The 21,070-nt window shown below is 43.3% G+C and overlaps 1 protein-coding gene across 3 annotated transcripts in view; it reads left to right on the top strand.

Moving 5' to 3' along the window:
- FIG4 (FIG4 phosphoinositide 5-phosphatase) overlaps nt 1-21,070 on the top strand; it is a 125,501-nt gene that overhangs the window by 12,193 nt on the left and 92,238 nt on the right. The window contains exons 2-5 of one of the 3 annotated variants that reach the window (XM_089333822.1): nt 7,209-7,307; nt 9,227-9,350; nt 18,624-18,762; nt 19,735-19,891. In XM_089333822.1, coding sequence (XP_089189948.1) covers nt 19,791-19,891 — 101 coding nt within the window. In that variant the 5' untranslated portion in view covers nt 7,209-7,307; nt 9,227-9,350; nt 18,624-18,762; nt 19,735-19,790. The remainder of the gene's footprint in view (nt 1-7,208; nt 7,308-9,226; nt 9,351-18,623; nt 18,763-19,734; nt 19,892-21,070) is intronic. The other 2 variants (XM_002714901.6, XM_089333823.1) reach the window with 2 other exon arrangements.

Here is a 21,070-nt window from a genome sequence, read left to right as displayed (position 1 = left end):
CCTTAGACTAGGAGACTCCTCCCTTCCCGGCTGCATGCTGCCTGTTGGACTTGCTTGCCTGGTGAGTGAGGCATAGGCCTGCGGTGGTATTAGAGTGTGAGAAGTGACTTCCTGATGTTCTTTAAAAAGCAGACATTTAATCTGAAAGTTCAAGTGAAGTTTAACATTAATCGAAGCTGTCGTACAACCTAAAATTTCCTCCATTTCAAGAAGGTTGATTTTCCTCCCTCGGATGAAAAGTGAATGATTAATTAGCCTGTCATTATAAAAGGAGATAATAATGTAGTAGATACTGAATTTCCTGTTAAATGGATTAGCTATTGTATTCCATTTGGATCTCATATACATACTTTAGAAACGCATTTATCTTTATACCCAGTCACCACTATTTAAGCTACATGCTGAAGTGTTGAGCTTTTTCTAGAATATTGATGCTTAACTTTTGGAAGGGAGCCAGCTCAGAGCATCTTCTTTATCTTTTAATATAGCTTTTTTTGGTATCCTAATTCTTCACCCCAACTCCTTCCAAACCCCTAATTCCCAAACCCTGGAGGATACTTCGAAGGGTTTGTGGAAAATGAAATTATTTTATTTTCTGTGTAAAAAGTTTTTGAAATCCATGCATATGAGGGGGTTTTCAAAAAATTCATAAAGTCATGATGATGAACACATTATGGATTTCATGTTTTTTTTTTTTTTTTGGTTCCACAAGAAACTATCTTGGGTTCATTTTTACATGAACTCTTTGAAGTACCCTCTTATCTACCAACACACATTTCCATCAGCAGTGTTGCTGCACACACACCTAATTGCCTGTGTATATTCATTCAGTCTGGTGTGCGCCTGATTTTTTTTTTTTTTTTTTTTTTTTTTTTTTTGCCAGGTAGAGTTAGACAGTGAGAGAGAGACAGAGAGAAAGGTCCTCCCTCCGTTGGTTCACTCACCTAATGGCTGCCACAGCCGACGCTGTGCTGATCCGAAGCCAGGAGCCAGGTACCTCCTCCCTGTCTCCCACGTGGGTGCAGGGACCCAAGCATCTGGGCCATCCTCCACTGCCTTCCTGGGCCACAGCAGAGAGCTGGATTTGAAGAGGAGCAACCGGGACTAGTACCCGGCACTCCAACCGGGACTAGAACCCGGTGTGTCAGTGCCACAGGCGGAGGATTAGCCTAGTGAGCCATGGTGCGCCTGATTTATGGAAGCCTCACATCCTCCAGTGACTGCTCCCTTTCCCTCCTGTTGCTCTTGGACATCTCATTTATCTCTGTCGCCTTCAGAGTGTGAACTATGATCCCATCACTGCTTCAAACCCTGCCACCATTTGAGGTGCCTTTTTTCCCTCCCTACAATCATAGTCCTCACTATGAGTGTATAATAAATTGAGCTCTGGATTTCCTCCAGATCCATAACTCTCCTCTCAACATACCTGGGGTGGCCTACTGGCTGTGCTTTTGATTGCTGTCATGGGCATTCAGCGAGTGAACCAGTGGCCGGGCGCTCTCTCTCCACCTGTCTGTGTCTCAACCTCTTAAATAATTAAATTATAATAATAAAACTTTTGACACATTCGCATACCTTAGGTGTTGTTGGGGAGGGTCTCATCTTGGAGCAATGGCCGCCATCTTGGGATGGTCCCTCTCCCTTGTCCTTGTGATGATTTGCCTCTCTCCAGGATCCCATAATTCCCTCTTTCTGGATTTATGCCCTCATTTTGGTAGTGTGTCTCCTTCAGTTTTTTCCCTGGGAAGTGTTCATGGAAGGTAATAATTTTTCGAGCACATGCATATCTAAAAATGTACTTCTGCCACCCTAAGGCTTGACTGATAAATGTAATGTTGAAATAAATAAACTGAAACAAATTTCCCCTTGGAACTGTGAAGGCATCACATCCCTGTCGCCCGCCTTCCAGTGTCGCTGCTGAGAATTTCTAATGTCGTTCTCTTCATCTTTCCTATGGAGCCGCTTTTCTCCGTCTTTAGAAGTTTATGTTATCGCCGGCGCCACGGCTCACTAGGCTAATCCTCCGCCTTGCGGCGCCGGCACACCAGGTTCTAGTCCCAGTCGGGGCGCCGGATTCTGTCCCGGTTGCCCCTCTTCCAGGCCAGCTCTCTGCTGTGGCCAGGGAGTGCAGTGGAGGATGGCCCGAGTACTTGGGCCCTGCACCCCATGGGAGACCAGGAGAAGCACCTGGCTCCTGCCATTGGATCTGCGCGGCGGCCATTGGAGGGTGAACCAACGGCAAAGGAAGACCTTTCTCTCTGTCTCCCTCTCTCACTGTCCACTCTGCCTGTCAAAAAAAAAAGTTTATGTTATCTTCGTTTTGAGCTATATTCTTTTTTATTTGAGAGGTAGAGTTTACAGACAGAGAGAGGTAGAGACAGAGAGAAGTCTTCCATCCGCTGATTGACTCCCCAAATGGCTGTACCGGCTGGAGCTGGACTGATCTGAAGCCAGGAGCCAGGAGCTTCTTCTGGGTCTCCCACATGGATGCAGGGGCCCAAGGACTGGGAAAGCAGTAGAAGATGGCATTTGACCTGAGTGTGACTGCTCCCATGGCGTCTTCTGCCTTGGCTTCTATGAGGGCATCCTGGGCTCTGGGGGAGGGCGGAGGGCAGAGGCGAGAGAGTTTCCTTTTCCCTGTTCGCTCCTCTTGGTCTTCTCAGCTTCTTCCTTCTCTGTGGCTAGCCTCTCAGTGATGGAGCTCCTCAAGCTAGGCGTTTGGGCTTTCATTTCTGTCTGTACGTCCCCTGGTAGGTTCAACCCAGTCCTCAGGCCGTAAATGCAGTGAGTGTGTTTATGACACTCAGGTCGCCAGTTCCTGCTTCACCTCTTTGGGCATTTTGTGAACACAACTCTTAGTGTCTCATCAAGCCTGTTTTTTTCTTTTTTTTTTCTAAATGCGACACCATTTAGCTAGTTGCTCAAACACACATAATTGGATTATTCCCTTTCCCAGTCAAATCCATTAGTAAATTATATCTTCAAAATTCATATTCAGTTATCATTTCACCCAGGTGGCTGGCTCAGTGCCTGATACAGAGGCATTCACTGGTCAATGGTCAAATGGACATCAACTGAAAACAAGGATTGGTGTGAAAAACAGTGTGGGCTCTTTACAGCTGTGGGGTCCACAAATGACAAAGGCAGGGGATTATTCTAGATTAAAAGGTAGGGGCTGGCATTGTGGCATGGTGCCAGCATCCCATATGGGTGCTGGTTTGTGTCCCAGCTGCTCCGCTTCCAATCCAGCTCCCTGCTAATGGCCTGGGAAAAGCAAAGATGGCCCAAGTGTTCAGGCCCCTGCCATCTACATGGGAGACCTGGCTGAAGCTCCTGGCTCCTGGCTTCAGCCTAGACCTGTGCTGGCTGTTGCAGCCATCTGGGGAGTAAAACAGCGGATGGAAGATCTCTCTCTTTCTCTGTTTCTCTCTGTCTTTCCCCATACCCCCCACCCTGTAACTCTGACTTAAAAAAAACAAAAAGGATATTTAAAAAGATATGGTACCAAATGCAATGCATGATCTTTGATTAGATTCTGTTTTTTAAAAAGCCAGCTATAAAGGACATTATAAAAGACAGCTGGGGAAATTTGAAAACCTGGTGCTACAGTACCAGTGGAGTTACGATACGTGAGAGGATGGCCTTGCTTTTAGGAAATACAAATTAAGGGTCTAGTAGTGATGCGTTAGGATGCCTGCAGCTCATTTCAAATGGTTCAGAAGAGGACAGCTGCTGTCAGGATGGAGAGAAGGAAGGAGGAAACGGGTACAGTAGAACATCAGCCGTTGGGGAATCCAGGCAAAGGATACGTAGGTGGTCATGGTACTGTTTTATCTTCCTGGAGGTTTGAGAGTTTTTTTCAAAATAAACAATTGGAGGAAATCAGCAGTGGAGAATTTTTAAAATTAATTATTTTTAAGGTATACAAATTTCGTAAATATAACTTTAGGAATATAGTTATTCTTCCCAGCATACCCGCCCCCTCACCCACACTCCCACCCCTCCTCCTCCTCCCTCTCCCCTTCCCAGTCCCATTCTCCATTAAGATTCATTTTCAATTAACTTTGTACACAGAAGACCAATTCTATACTAAGTAAAGATTTCAACAATTTGCGCACCCACACACACAAACACACTGAAACCACTGAAACTGTTTGGGAACAAGTTTTACAGTTAGCTCTCATAATATAACTCATTGAGGACAGAGGCCCTGCATGGGGAGTTAGTACACAGTGACTCCTGTTGTTAATTTAACAATCAACACTCTCATGTATGACATCAGCAGTGGAGAATTTAATGAAAAATATTTCAGGGCCGTATTTAAACCCCCCACAGGTACTATTAGATGTAACATACTATTGCATGTAGCAAGTTCTTATTACATTAAGCATACTAGTAAATGTAACAGAGTCTAAGAATACACATAGTTAGGATTTTGATGTATTGAACAGGTGGTGGGGGGGTGGGGGTGGAAACACACCAAGTGGAAAAGTTACCACTTTAAAACAATGGGTATGAAAGTAGATGTTCAACTGCCCACCAGAGGGCAGTGCAGGCAGTCATTCTGCTGTCCAGGCTGTCCCACACTGGCTTCGCGTGAGGTCGCTATTCTCTGCACAAAACGTTTTTAGGGTTCTTAGACCGACTTAGTAGAGAGAGTGGGTGGTTTATACTGCCTCCCGTTTCTTTCTCCGCACTCAGATCTGGTCATAAATCCCGTTGATCTTCGCTTTTGCTTCCTGTGGCTTGTGGCATCTCTGTGGGGTTTGGAAGGTGCTGGCTATGGGAGGTGTAGATCTGCCTTCTTATGTGTGCCACAAAGGCCAATAGCACATTTTCTCAGTAGCATGTCAGGATTTATGTTTGTATTTCAGTCTATTTTGTTTTGCATACTGCCAACTCATAATCCTATTACAGTTAAGCTTTAGATTTCCTAGCATCTGTTAAAATCCTAGGAGTTCCGTACAGGGATTTTATGCCCTTTTAAAGCCATGATGTGCCTCCTTTCTAAGCAGTTGACTTAGAAGAGCCTGCTTAGTGTGGCTGTTGTGGAAGATTCCCCCACTAAATGCTGACCTTGTGGTTCTTCCACAAAGCAGTCGCCAACGCCTGTGGAGCTACATGGTGCCGGGAGACACAGAGGCAGGCAGGTGGTCCCAGGCCCGCCACTGGGGGAGGGGAGAGCCGAGCCACAGAGAGAAGGAACCCGCACTCGCTGGTGCCCTTTTCCCGTGGACCGGGCAGACCCCACGCTTGGGGCACCTTGTGAGCTTCTGTTCCTTCCTCTCGCTCCTCCCACAAACACCAGCTTCTTCCCATCAGGCTCCCACTTGCTGTCTCCTCTCCTGGGAACTGCTTTCATTCGTGTCCTCAAGAAGCTGGCTCCCTTTTCTGCTAACTGGCATGAATCCTTCGTGGGTTCGTTCTGTTAGCTTGGCTGCCCCTCTCCTCCCAGTGCTGGCTAGGGTCGCAGGGACAGGAGTAAGCTGGGCCCAACTGAGACTCTTTGACCTGTTCCCTCTCGGTGTCCCTGCCTGCTTGCTGCCCCCCGCCCCCAGGCCCTTGAGTCCTGTCCCTGAATGCCCCAGCTTGGTTTACTACTTTTTACTGCAGTCACTTCATTGCTGCTTCATTGCAGCTGGAAGTGTTCCCCAGGCTCTGCCTCTCCTGGCAGACAAGGTGCATAGTTTTGGTTAGCCTTCCTCTTGACACTGGCAGGCCCTCATCTTCCTATGTTCAGTGTGGCTCTTCTTCCTAACCTGCGAGTGGATCAGATCAGATCTGTACCAGATACATATCCAACAATCATGATAAAAACCCCATCTGTATTTCTACAAATTTAGAGTTAAAACACTGTAACCAAGTGCTCATATTCTGATAGTAAAACCTTTTAAAAAAAGATTTATTTAGTTATTTGAAACTACATTGACAGTGAGGAGAGAGAGAGAGAGGTTGTCCATACACTGGTTCACTTCTCAGATGGCCACAACAGCTAGGGCTGAGCTAGGCTGAAGCCGGGAGCCAGAAGCTTCCTCTGGGTCTCCCATGTGGGTGCCTGGGCCCAAGGACTTGGGCCATCTTCTGCTACTTTCCCAGGCCACTAGCAGGGAGCTGGGGCAGAAGTGGAGCAGCTGGAACTCGAACCAGTACCCATATGGGATGCAGGTGCCCCAGGAAGAGGCTTAGCCTACTACGTTATAGCGCCAGCCCCTTAAATGTTATTTTAAAATAATTCATCACATCTAGATTTTTAAAAAACATTTTCATTTAAATACAATTATTTTCCCACAATAGTAATTTTTATATTTGAAAAGCAGAGAGGGAGATTGAGAAGGCGAGGGAGAGGGATAGAGGAAGAGGGAAAGAGGGAGAGATTTTTCATCTGCTGGCTCGCTCTGCAAATAGCCATGGTCCAACTGCTTGAGCCATCCCCTGTTGCCTCCCAGGCTACGCACTAACAGGATTCTGGAATGGAGAGGAGCAGGGACTGGAACCCAGGCATGCAGCTATAGGGTGGGTCATCCTGCCCCTCCCCTTCCCACACTTTTATTATTCATTTTATTTACAGTACTCATTTAAGAAGACGAAATATTATTGTGTTCCAGCATAATACTCCAAGGAAGTGTTTCAGGAAAGAGAGTAGTCATTATTTCCTATAGCTTATCTGTAAAAAGCCACTTGGGAAAGTACAAGCATTTTATAGGACTTTGGGGTAGATTTTTATGGTTGCTGTATTAAAGTCACTTTCAGAATTTAATTTCTTTCTATAGAAAAATTTTAAAGATTGATTTGAAAAATTGTCACTATTTTAATAGTTGTACCTTTCCAAGCATTCCTAATTGTGTGCTGAGCCTTCTGATGCCTACAAGAGCTGCTTTTGTCCTGGCAAAGCTGAAACATCAGTCTCCAATCAGTTAGGTTAATCTCTAATTTTGTAATATAATTAAATGCATCTGACCTGGTTACTAGGCACATTTCAGATATCAGACTGATACTTATCGTGAAACCACTAAGAATATTTCAATTTAAATTGCCCTTTTGGAATTAGCCTTTCTATAATTTGCCAAAAAAAAAAAAAGAAGTATTTCTTTAAAAAGAAAAGCAAGCTGCCTTTATGAATAGGTTTAATTTCAAAACCTGAAGTGGTTCTAAAATGTGTGCGGGGCAAGGTGCCTTAAGAAACTAATGCCATTTCTTTTTATTTATAGAGATACTTTCTCGTTGGGAGCAATCATGCGGAAACGAAATATCGTGTCTTGAAAATTGATAGAACAGAGCCCAGAGATTTGGTCATAATTGATGATAGGGTGAGTACCATCCAAACAGCTACAGAAACTTCCACATCCGTTGTTTAAAGGACGTAAAATATCCTTAATGATGCTTTTTTTTTTTTTTTTTTTTTTTTTTTTTTTTTTTTTTTAGCATGCATCAGAAAGTTAGTTACTTTTCTTGGTTGGATAGAATTTGAATCTCTAATCTGCTTTCTCGAAATTATGATGTCAAGAAGTATGCCAGAATTAGACCTGTTCATCATTTTGATTTGTTTGCAAAAGCACTTTTTGTGGCTAAGATAATAAAGACATTTCCTTGAAGAGCTAACATTTTAAGGATTCAGTATAACTTGATCTTGCCTCTCCCAAAGAGATGACCCATTGCTGTGCTTTAATGCAAAACTCTTCGTGGCCAGGGGAGACGCCTATGCTACGACTTCATTCTGTTCAAAACTCTTACCTGTTCTGATAACTTGCTAGACACTTAAGACCACCTAAGCTGTTTTTATTTTTAATATTTCTTTATTTGAAAGGCAGAGCTCCAGAGAAAGAGAGAGGGAGAGACACAGAGAGAGAGATCTTCCATCTTCTGGTTCACTCCCTAAATGACCACAATGGCTGGAGCTGGGCTGGTCCAAAGCCAGGAGCAAAGAGCTTCTTCTGGGTCTCTCACGTGGGTGCAGGGGCCCATGGACTTGGGCCATCTTCTACTGCTTTCCCAAGCCACTCTCAGGAGCTGGATCGGAAGTGGAGCAGCCGGGACATGTACCAGCACCCAGATGGGATGCTGGCGCCACAGATGGCAGCTTTACCTGCTGTGCCACAGCGCCGGCCCCCACCCAAGCTGTTCTTATCCAGACACTATAGTATCCAAAGTCAGGAATACAGACACTTAATTCAAGTGACACAAAAACATGAAACTATTAGTCATAGTTCTCTACAATGCATTGGGTATAGACCAGTTAATTTTAACTTTTGCAAATGGGAGAACATAACTTACTTTTTGTATTGAAGTTGCTGTCTGAGAATATTTTTGAATCCATGTGGATTCCTGGTTGATTCCTGAAGCATATTAGTAGCTACATTGTGGGACCCATTTCCATTAAGCTCTTTGCCAAAATATTTTCTGTGGTATAATAATTTCTTTTAAAGATGTTTTTACTTGAAAGAGTGGTAGGGACAGAGAGAAAGGGGGAGAGACAGAGATAGAGAGCTCCTTTGTCCACTGGTTCACTTCCCTGATGGGCACAATGCCTGGGTCCGGGCTCGGCTAAAGCCAAGGAGCTAAGAACTCCATCCAGTCTCTTACATGGATGACAGGGACCCAAGCACTTGGGCCATCTTTTGCTGCCTTCCCAGGTGCATTAGTAGGGAGCTAGACTGGAAGTGAAATGGCATGAATTTGAACTGGTGCTCCAGTATGAGATGCCGGTATCACGAATGGTGTCTAAACTCACTGCACCACAGTGCTGGTCCCTGTGCTGTAATAATTTAAGATAAATTCTGTATTGTGACTTCCTGCATTACTGAGTGTCCGTACCCCTGCCACCTGCCTGGGAGTTCCTATTAATAGAGTGCAGTGGTTCTTGGATGTATTTGGAGTTGGGAGTAGTTGATCAAGGAGCCCTGTGAGAAGCTAAGACAAGCAATGGGCCTTCTCATAAAAATGCACAAATAGCCAAAACCTTATATACAATTTTAGAGGATTCACAAACTTCTTGAAAGTTTTCTACAGATCTCTTAAGTCCCTGAATGTCTGGTTCAGAGTATAAGGTTTTGGCACAATGCTTAAGTATAGCAGAAAAAGTGATCTAATAATGAAAGAACTTGTTGGCTTTTTAAAACCGTAGCTGAGCCACACGTTATCACATACTTCTCTGTGAAGCTAATGGTTCTGGTGGGCTTTCCGGGGGTAAGTCATAAATAATCTTATGATGCACTGTGCTTCTGTTCAGCACGTGTATACTCAGCAGGAAGTGAGGGAGCTTCTTGGCCGCCTGGACCTGGGCAACAGAACGAAGATGGGACAGAAAGGATCCTCCGGGTTGTTTCGTGCTGTCTCGGCTTTTGGTGTTGTGGGTAAGAAGCATGCGACCTCTTACTGCATTCTTTTGTTTTCTTTCTCTTTTTCTGCATAGAACAAGTGAAGAGAGTTTTCAGGCTATCTAGCTTTGTACTTAAACCCATCATCTGTGGGCTTTGGTTGTTTGACACTTCATTATTCACCAATCGGATATTGAACAGCATTCATATAGTATCTGCTTTTGTGCTCAGCACTGCTTAGTTTTATATAGAATACAAACAAATATACACAGAGTTTCTTGCCTTTGAAGATTCTGCTGTGTGGCTTGCTGTGGAATGAAAAAGTAAAAACTGGGGACAGGCATTGTGGCGCAGTGGGTTAATGCCTCTGCTCACGACACCTGCATCCCGTATCTGAGTGCCTGGTTGGAGTCCTGGCTACTCTGCCTCCCATCCAGCAGGAATATTAGTTTTCCTGGGAAGGCAGCAGATAATGGCTCAAGTGTTTGGGTCCCTGCCACCCTGTGGGAGACCAGGGTAGAGTTCCTGGCTCCTGGCTTTGGCCTGGCACAGAACTAGCTGTTAAAAGCATTTGGGGAGTGAACCAGTAGATAGAAGATTCTCTCTGTCTCTCTCTTTCTCTCTCTCCTTCTTTTTCTATCTCTCCTTCTCTTTCTATCTCTCTGCCTTTCACATACATAAACCTTGAAAAAAACCTATAGGTTAGCTGGCATTGTAAACATTTGCCCTGTCATTCATTGGTTGGAATGACAGATGCAGTAAGATGAGCTTTAAAACAATTTCTCCTAAGGACAGCTCACAGCTGTGAGGTATCACAACCTCCTTCCCCTGGGTGTCTGCTGTGTTCTGTCTCACTGGGAAGCTTTGTTCTTGAAAATCACAGGCAGGCAGAAACTTTGCTGCTTGACATTGTTATCAGTAAAATAAAGCATCTTATTCTTCCTGGGCAATGTAAGTCATTTTGACACAAAGAAGCAGCTTCAATGTACAATTCTAGTTCAGAGGCTCAAGTGAGAAGTTTCTGGAAACACAATATTCAGTAATTGTGCTAACTTTGTCCTGTTTTCAATGTTAAACAGGACCCTGGGTCTGCTTCCTTGTCCATACTCGATAGTGGTCTCTTTAAGTACTGCTTTGCTTTGGTCTGAGCCCCTTCATCTAAGTTTTACCTGAGCTTCTCCTGACCTGGAGTGCTCTACATACTCCCTAACTGTGGTGAGATGCTCTGTCTCACTTGCTGGGGGCAGAAAGCCTGTCTTTCCTCTGTTATGGGTTTGGCTCTGATTGCTGTGGACAGAGGACAAAAACCAGTGCTCAGGGAGCAACTGGAAAATTATAATTAAGAGCCAAGCCCTACTGTTCAGTGATGCTGGAAGGTACGATTGAGTTCTAGGATCCTGGCTTTAGCCTGGCCCTCCACAGCTGTTGCAGCCATTTCGCTGTGAGCTTGTAAATGGAAGATCTCTCTCTCTCTCTACCCCCAAGTGTATGCCTGTGCCTTTCAAATAATAAGTAAATAAGTAAAAAATTAAAAACTACTGTGATAACATTAGTAAAATTAATACTTGAAAACTTTTTTAAAAAGTTAGTTTACTTGGACCTGGAATGGTCAGGAAAGATTGCATGGAGTAGATGAGACTCAAGCTGGAGTCTGAAGGAGGAGTAAGGTATAGACCAAGGCGGACAAGAAGGGAGGGATCTCCAACAGCAGAGGCATAAGCATGAAGATGCCCCCAGGTGCTGGAAGGTTGAGCAGCAGGGGGGGAAAGCTAGATTTCTTGGGGACTTGGAAGCCAAAGCACAGCATCTCTGCTGCCATTGCCTTATTTGAGTCTGTTTATTTTTTCTTTTTTTAAACACTTATGAATTTACCTCTGTGCTTCTTTTATTATTTTATACATGTGTACATTCATACAAATCTGTTTCTCTTTTTTTTGCAGGTTTATTTTTTTAAAGACTCATTTATTTGAAGTACAGAGTGGCAGAGAGGGAGGGAGGTGGGAAGAAGGGTGGGATGAAGAGAGAGATTGAGAGAGAGAGAGAGAGAGAGAGATCTTCCAGCCACTGGTTCATTTCCCAGGTGTACACAGGCACTTCATTCGGCTCTCCCACATAAGGGACAGAAGCCCAGGTACTTGGGTCATCATATGCTGACAGCTGCATCAAGATGAAGTTGGATTAGAAGTGGAGGAGCCGGGCTGTAGGTGTCCCAAGCAGGAGTTTAACTTGCTGTGCCATACGCCTGTTCCATCTCTGTGCTTCTTAATCCCACTGCATTGTGTGTAGCTGTTAACCAAGGTAGTATGAATGTGACAATGCTGTAAGTTTTCTAATTCTCATGTTAGGTTTTCTGATTCAGATTTCCTATTTTGTGACTGTGTTTGTTGGAACTTTGATTCTATTCTGCCGTATTTGGAATTTTTCTCAGAGTGCTCTCATGGCCATTCATGTGGCACCCATTTAGGCCCATGTCGTGTCTCAGGTGACTGCCTGATAGGTTTTTTTCCTTGGACCTGGCCCCTTTTATATGCCTTCTGCTTGCCTTTGAGGGTACCTGTTGGTTGGACAAATGTTATAGGCATGTTATGTCTGCATATGTCATCTGAGGTGTGTTCCATAAATTCCACATATGTCTAATTCTACTTTAAGTACTCATTTTAAATTTAAGATAAAGGAAGCTCAAAATAAAGTATGTCTTAACTGTGATAGGCTTTACTCTTACTGCTTTAAATGCTGATACTTTATTATTAACATTTTTCATGGAAATTTCCTAAGGTATATGTAGTACTGAATTCCTCTTAGCCAAGGTTTATTATTCAAAATTAAAACTTCCTTGATGATTAAGCCATAAGGAAGTGAAGATCAGTTATTGAACTTTGTTTAAAAAATAGCTGCCCTTGGGTGTTCTGGAGTTGTTTTGGGGCTGTTTGACTTTACATTAAGTAGCCTTGAAGACTGTTGTGTTTTTATGGTACTTCTGTCATTTTTCTTATTCTTGACATGATTGCTTTTGGCAATATTTCTTGCCTCTTTTTTTTTTTTTTAAGATTTACTTATTTTGAAAATCAGAGCTACAGAGAAAGAGGGTGAGAGAGGGCTTCCATATACTCTCCATTCTCCAGATGGTAGCAATGGCCAGTGTTGAGCCAGGCCAAAGCCAGGAGCCAGGTGCTTCTTCTGGGTCTCCCAAATGGGTGGCAGGTACCCAAAAACTTGGGCCATGTTCTGCTGTTTTTCCCAGGTCATTAACAGGGGGGCAGAATTGGAAGTGGAGCAGTTGGGACATGAGCCAGAGCCTATATGGCTTAACCTGCTATGGCACAAAGCTGGCCCCTTTTTAATCTATTGATAAGCAAACTTGAAAGACCAGAAGTTTATTTGAACCAACTGATAGCCAAGTTTGTAGTAGACATTATTTTACAACCAAGTATTAGTTAACAAACTCTGGTGAGGTCTGAAGTGTCTCCGTGTTTCTCATAAGGTGACATTCTTAAAGGGGACTTCTCTGCTACGCGTCCTACAGGTAGAAACCTCTTGGGTTTGAGACTTCTTGGATGGGAGTCACATAGTCATGCACTGACTGACATTCATTGTTTTTATGGCTATGTGTTTTATGTATTCTAGTTTAACCATGTAGATACGGTTTAGAATCCCTGACAAATGAACAGAGAATTAATAAAGTCTATGGTTTTCCTGTTACTATCTCATAAACAATAAAGGACACTAAAATCATAAAATACAGAATACTTATCTTTGAGAAATGTGTAGTCAAGTTGTCAGGATAATGCATGTATGACGTGACTATGATTGTCTTCTGTTCTCTACCAACTTTTCCGGCATGCCTGATGTGTGCAGAATGTTTTTGTTGGGATGTTTTAGACTATTATCATGGCTAATTTAATACATACTCTATAAGACTCTAGAGCAACGCTCCACAACTCTGTGTAATGAAGGACCAGGTTTTCTCCCAGTATACTGCAGACCAATACACAAACCTGCTATGCAGCACTTGTTGCAGCTTGTACATGTGTGACTCAGTGCGCAAGTCCAGTAATGCTCAAACCGGCCTGTTTCCTATTCCAGGCAGGTTTATTGATCATACAGTCAGGTGAAGCTGATTCAAATTGCTTCAAAGTTTCTCAACCCTGACTCTAAGCTTGTTTATAGGACTGGAAGCTCATGGGCCAGCACTGGTTCCAAGACCGTATTTGAGTATTAGGTACATGAAAGGCTTTTCTTTGCTAAGATATGGATTGATCCAGTCCTTTGGCTACACTGCCAATTCCTGACCTGCTGCATTGCTATTTGACAGCCAGTGGGACATTTCAGAAAACACTTGATGGGACCATGAGCGCCTGTCCTGGAACCCTTTGACCTGGTCCCAAGTCAGATGAATGAAGCCAATAGCTGCTGGTCTGCAGTCCTGACCCCTCAGATCTCTTTTTTTTTTCTTTTAAAACTTTTAATGTCACATACAACATATTCTAACATAAAATATATATGCATAAGTTAAAAACTGACACGTTACCACATCCAATTTCTTCATTCCTGGGAAAACAGAAAACTTATGGTTTCAAAGGAAAACCTACCACCTTTAGCTAAACCCTAATATCCTTCTTAGGTGAAAAGGAGTCTGGCTCTGTGTTAGACTCACCTGTCTACCTGCTAAAGACATGACTTTTGGGGTACAACTTAAAAAAATTACCTGAATTATGACTACACAGAAAATTAAAATTTTCTATTTAGTGATAGCCCAACTGTCACTAAAAACCCTGAATTTCAGGAAATAAGCATGGCTCAAATTTCAAACAGATAATCATAATGATCGTGTAGGTCAACCACCACTGCAGAACCATCGCTGCTCAAGCTGATGCAGTCGTCCACCAGTGACCTCATCACGTCTTCATTAGGGCAGATGCAGTACAGTTTGGGATAAGCCATGATTCTTTGCAGGGGCACAAAGAACTTCCTTCCCGCCACAAAGGGTTTGGGAGAATTCTCTATCCTGGCTTTCTCCACGTCGATGAAGGCCAGCCCGAAGGAGGGGAAGTTGCTGTTGTTCTCGGGTGGCTGTATCCCCAACAACCCCTCCCCCTCTCTCAGCCTTCGCCGATGCTTCAGCCGCAGCTCTCCACCTGTCGGGACACTTCATTCACTAGGACAAGTCTGAGAAACTCTCCTGCTGTAGACTTGGGTAGGACGCTGTGAAAACAGCTTTGTACACATGCTCGTCGTGCCTTTTCAATACATAGCCCTCAAGTCTGCGTCTTCCCTGCCCATGTCGGCTGTCAGAGGACACTCTTTTGAGCTACTAGTACATAGGAGAAGTGTCGTTGTAGCAGACTGAGCTGTTATTTAAAGCAACACCTTTGGGGCCGGCACTATGGTGCAGTGGGTTAATGCCCTGACCTGAAGCGCCGGCGTCCCATATGGGCGCCGGTTCAAGACTCAGCTGCTCCACTTCCAATCCAGCTCTCTGCTGTGGCTGGGGAAAGCAGTGGAAGATGACTCAAGTGCTTGGGCCCCTGCACCCACGTGGGAGACCCTGAAGAGGCTCCTGGCTCCTGGCTTCGGTTTGGCACAGTTCTGGCTGTTGGGACCAATTGGAGAGTGAACCATTGGATGGAGACCTCTCTCTCTCTGCCTCTCCTCTCTCTGTGTGGCTCTGACTTTAGAATAAATAAATGAATCTTTAAAAAAAATTAGAAAAAGATTTTAAAAAAAGCTAAAACAACACCCTTAAAGATAGCTTGAAGACCCAGTGTAGTGACATCAACAAGTCTGGGCTGCAGAATTTGATGTTAGAGGTGTCACTTTGGTTCCAGAAAGCTCCGATGTACAAAGCCCCTGTGATTTCATTTACAGTGTGCCATAAGCATTTGAGCTCGAAGAGAAGAGTCTCTTTTGTGCATTGTATTTACTTTCTCACAAGTTATGAAAGGAAATATAGAACGATACAAATAGACTGGCTCTAATAACATAACATTAAAATTCAATTGGAAGGCAGGTTGAGAGCAATTACTACAGAGAATTTTGTTTAAAAATATATAGCAAGAATAAAAGGAACGCTAATTTATTTTGGAAATGTTTATTACTTAAACACAATTGGATTCTCTCTTAGAGATTTTTTTTTTTTTAATAATGCTTCCAAGAGCCTTACTTTTGTAAGTTTTATCTTTCTAAAAGAACAACTACTTCTTAACTTGCCTTTTATGAGCTTGTCTTCAGCTTTTTCCCCTCGCTTCTCACTTCTGTGTCCTTTGGCTTTAATAAGGGAGTGCTTGGCTTGTCTCCAAGAGGAAAATAAGCATAAATGAACTTTTTTTTTTTTAAAGCACTTTGGGCTTTGTAGATCTCTAAAATACAAGTATTTGTTTTTGTTTTACTCGTATTTTTTTTCTCAGTCACATGGCCCATAAAGTCCTCAAGACATCTTTCCATTATAGATTTCAACTCATTTATGTTAATGTATTCAATTAGTAGTTTTTTTTTTTTGTCGTTGTTATTGGCTGAGAACAAGAAGACATAGTCCATTGATATTTGCCAATTCTAGACCACAAATCCACAGCACAGGATCCTAGGTTTTATAGAGTGTGTGTGTGTGTGTGTGTGTGTGCATGCGCGTGTGGAGAGAGAAAGAGGGGGAGAGCAAGAACAAGCATGTGCAAACACTTATGTGTGAGAAATTTGTTTTGAAAATAGTTGTGCTAGATTTGAGATTCTTGGTTGACAATTTTTTCTTTCAATACTTGGAATATGTCACCTTAGTGCCTCTGGCCTCCATTGCTTCTGTAGAGAAGTCAGCAGTATGTGACTGTGCACTTGCTCCGTGAGTGACCTGGAGTGGAGGCTGCTGGGCCCAGCATCCTCCCTCTGTCCTGCCTGGGGCAGAGCCTCCGCTCTGCAAGTAGAGCTAGGTAGAAGATGGGAGGCCAAGCCTCAGCCACACTTGACTGGAATAGAGCTTCTGCAACAGCTGGAGGGGATGAGAAATGCAGGCGGCCTGCCCCTCATGAGCAGAAACCTGTGGTCCTAGACTGGGAACTGGGGCGAGAGGAAGGAGCCCTGTTTTAGTGGCTGCTCCTGCCTGGAGTACCCAGCCTGTCACAATGGCTGGCAGGGAAGCAGACCATGATTCATATGCCACAAACCTGCTGTTCTTAGCAAGATCTACTGGATTTTTTTTTTTTAACTAAATATTTCCCTACTTGCAGTATACTCTTAGGACAATTTCCAGAAATGTTCAATGTTAGGTTTGCTTTTTTAATTTTCACCAGTTATGCTGTTTCACTGGGGAAAGGGTCTGATGAGCTTCTCATATTGCCTTTTCAGAAGTACTCTCCTCCTACCCACCACCAAAGTAGTTTTAACTCCCAAAGCAAAAGTTTGGGAGGCAGAAAGTTTTTGATAAAGACTGTTATGGTGGGGTCGGCGTTGTGGCAGGGTAGATAAAGCCACCACCTGCAGTGCTGGCATCCCATACTGGCACTGGTTTGAGTCCCCACTGTTCTACTTCTGATCCAGCTCTCTGCTATAGCCTGGGAATGCAGTAGAAGATGGCCCAAGTCCTTGGGCTCCTGCACCTGCATGGGAGACCTGCAAGAAATTCCTGGCTCCTGGCTTTGGATCTGCTCAGCTCTGACATTGCAGCCATTGGGGTGTGATCTTTCTCTCTGTGTCTTCTCTGCCTGTAGCTCTGCCTCTCAAATAAATAAATAAACTTTAAAAAAAAAAGACTTTATGGTAACTAGTGTGTTGCTGAGAATTTTATGCTACTGAACATCAACACATTTGAGTCTTTTTTAAAGCTTTTATTTATTTGAAAGAGCTAGAGAGAGCAAGAGCGAGAGCGAGAGCGAGAGAATCTTCCATCTGCTGGTTCACTCCCCAAATGGCCACAATGCCTAGGGCTGAGCCAGGCCAAAGCCAGGAACCAAGAGCTTCACCCAGGTGTCCCACATGGCTACAGGGGCCCAAGCACTTGGATTATCTTATGCTGCTTTTCTCAGTTCATTAGCAGGGAGCTGGATCAGAAGTGGAACAGCTGGGAAATGAGCCAGTGCCCATGTGGGATGCCAGTGTTACAACATTTCCCAAAATAGCTTCCTCTGAATGTTTATCCATTAATAAGTGTGTGTAGTAGGGGGGCCGGGAGACTCACGGTCAAATGATTCTAGAAAGGCACTTAGTCTGTTCCCCATCAGGATTCACAGTACTATAAGGTTCTGAGATTTTATCTGTTTTTTTTTTTTTTTTTTCCTTTTTAGTCCAGTGTTTCTCTCATTTGCTCACAGGTAGTCCTCCCCTCACCTCCACCTCTGGAATCTGTTAACTTGTATTTCATGGGTAACACATTTAGGAAAATGCTACCATAGATATTTAAATTTCATGTTCAAATGGAATTAGACCATCATTCAGCTGTGTGCCTTGCCTGAATCCTTTTAGTTTGCAGAGAGCGGCATTTCTTTATTGGACTTTGACATCTGAAACAGCCCTGTGCAATAAATGTACGCTCGATACTGCTGGAGAATTCTCCTTAAACACACACCCTGTTAGGAGGTCTCAGACCAGGCTTACCTCTCAGTTCTTAGAACTGGAGTAGCTTTTCCAAGTAACTGGCTTGGATTTTGATTTCAGCTATTTTTTATGGAGTAATTGGATGCATGGTCGTTCCTCTTTGCTTTATCTATTAGGAAATGCAGAGGCAGATGTGGGGAATAGTACACAGGGCCTTAAGATGCCTTCTTATGTGTTGCCTCCACTTCTTGGCTTCATTTTACTTTTTTAACATTGTTTTCCTATACTATAATTTCTTCCCTCTTCATCAGTTGTGTGTGTGTGTGTGTTTGTGTGTATGTATGTATGTGTATGTGGATATATTTAATTTTGATAAAAGCACATAACATAAAATTTACCATGTTAATCATTTTTAAGTGTTTAGTGCAACAGTGTTAACTATATGTACCTCAGTGTGCAACAGATCTCTAGGAATTTTCCATATTTGTAAAACCAAGCCTGTCTCTGTCTATCAAACATTACCTCTCCTTAATCTCGTACAGATATCTTCAAAAAGCTCATGAAAAAACTATGCACGGTTTTCAAAAAGCTTTTGTACCAAAACAAACATATTTTATTATTATTACTATTTTGAACCATGTAAGTATGCTTCAGGTAGAGTTATAGACAGTGAGAGAGAGACAGAGACAAAGGTCTTCCTTCCATTGGTTCACTCCCCAAATGGCCACTACGGGCGGCGCTGTACCGATCCCAAGCCAGGAGCCAGGAGCCTCTTCCTGGTCTCCCATGCAGGTGCAGGGGCCCAAGGACTTGGACCATCCTCCACTGCCCTCCCGGGCCACAGCAGAGAACTGGACTGGAAGAGGAGCAACCGGGACTAGAACCCTGCACCCATATGGAATGCCGGCACCGCAGACAGAGGATTAACCAAGTGAGCCACGGCCCCAATAAACATATATTTTAAAAAATCTTTATTTGACAGACAGAGAATGAGGGCTCCCATCTCTAATTCACTCCCCAAATGCCTGTAGTGGCTGTCAGTGGGCCAGGCTGAAGCCAGGAGATGGGAATTTATCTGAGTCTCCCACAGGGGTGGCAGGAATCCAGCTACTTTCACCTGTCACCTGTCACCTGCTGTCCCCTACGATCTGCATTACCAGGAAATTGGAGTCAGCAGTAGAGCCAGCTATTGAACTCAGGCTCTGATATGAAATGCAAGTGTCTGAACCACTAGGTTAAATGTTTGTCCTCCTATCTCCAACCTTTAAAAAATTTAATTAATTAATTAATCTGGCACAGAGACAGATAGAAAGGGAGAGCAAGCTCCCATTCATTAGTTCACTCCCTCAAATGCAATGTCCAGCACTGAGCTGGGCAGAAACTGAGAGCCAGGAATTCAATCCGGGTCTCCCATAGTGGGAGTCAGGAACCCAAATACTTGAACCATCAGAGCTGCCTTCTAGGGCTACATTGGCAGGAAGGAGTCTGGAGCCAGAGCTAGGTGTGAAACCCAGATACTCGGATGTGGGATATGGCCAGCTTAACTGGTGTCTTAACCACTAGGCTAAACACCCACCCCAATAAACTTAGCTTTTAATTTCATTTTCACATGAACCTTTGACGTACCCTATGTATATACTTGCTTAAGGTTCCTCAGTTGTATTTGGAATGGGACTAAAAGGAATGACTAAATAAAGTTGTTTAGGGTTATGTTTTTTTGGTGAGATAAATGTTAGTAAAATGGTGTTTCTAGAGAATAATTCTAACACAACTTAAAATTTAAATGGCCATAAATTAAAAAACTAGTGAAGTAGGAAATGGGTAAAAAATCTTTGGCATTTAAAATTTGTATCCAAATGTACTAATAAGTTTATAAAACTTTGTCTTTCTTTTTGTTGTCCAGGGTTTGTCAGGTTTTTAGAAGGCTACTATATTGTGTTAATAACTAAACGGAGGAAGATGGCAGATATTGGAGGTCATGCAATATATAAGATTGAAGATACAAATATGATCTATATACCCAATGATTCTGTACGGGTTACTCATCCCGATGAAGCTAGGTACGTACTTGTGGTAACTGCTTGTTTTTAATGTGGTAGGTCGAAATTGTCAGTGTTGTGGGAATTGTCAGTGTTGTGGGACAAGGTCACGTGCTGACTCAGAAGTCAACAACCTTTGCTCCAGGGCTTTTACAGACCCCCAGAGTAATAGCTGAGTCAGGCAAGGAACAACAGTGGCTAGTAAACCATTAGTGAGGGGTGGGTATTTAACCTGACAGTTGAGACGCCTCTGTCCTACACTGGTGTACCTCAGTTAGATTCCTGGCTGCTGAACTCCAGCTTCTCGTTAATGCAGACTCTGGAAGAAAGTGGTAATGGCTCAACTAATTGGGTCCCTGCCACCCACATGGAAGATCTGAGTAGATTTCCCAGCTACCAGCTTTGGCCCTGGCCCAGTCCTGGCTATTGAGGACATCTGGGGAGTGAACCAGTGGCTGGGAGCACCTGCTCTCTGTCTCTATGTTTTTCTCTCTGCTTCTCAGATAAATAAATATTAATTAAATGTGCAAAAAAACCTCAAATTATGTGAGAGGTTATTGAAGAACAGAATATTCACATGTATTTTTTTTTTTTTTTAAATATTATAGGCAATATTTATTAACACTCACATGTGAAAGCAGAGCTCATTTCCACTGTCCTACTCACAGTAGGGAAGCTAAAAATGCAGGTTGTATGACACAAAGGAAGATGATTTTGAAGAACATATAGCAGGTCTTCATACCTTGTTACTTCCTCCTGTGAAAACCCTAAAATCTGTTGAAGTTTGATTTGCAAAAACATTTTTTTTCACATCCAATACATGTATACAGTGCATTCTTTGCAAAATTCAGTAATTTTGCTGAAGATTGCCTTTGAGTAAATGGATTTTCCACTTCCATTGCATGTGTAGAGATTTTCCTCTGTAAGTTCTCTGATAATAACAGCTGGCCTATGGTAGAAAATTTTCATCTATATCCATGTATCTTTTCTCCTGTGATTTCTCTCATGTGTGCTGAAGACTTCTGTCAAAGTAATTGTTCACAAAGATTCCATTATCATGGAAGCCTGAGGTGATCTTCAAGTTGGAACAAGGAGCAGAACCATGGATGGTGGAAAAACCCCTGAACCAGAGCCTTTCAAGGGACCTGATGAAATACCAGCTGGAGAGAAACCTCATGGACCTAATGTCACTGGGAACTC

This window comes from Oryctolagus cuniculus, chromosome 5, assembly GCF_051225735.1.
Source record: "Oryctolagus cuniculus isolate XC-2025 breed Fujian yellow rabbit chromosome 5, ASM5122573v1, whole genome shotgun sequence".
NCBI classification, from domain to species: domain Eukaryota; kingdom Metazoa; phylum Chordata; class Mammalia; order Lagomorpha; family Leporidae; genus Oryctolagus; species Oryctolagus cuniculus.
The sequence above is the reverse complement of the archived record's forward strand: the minus strand, read 5'-3'. Positions and strand labels throughout refer to the sequence as shown.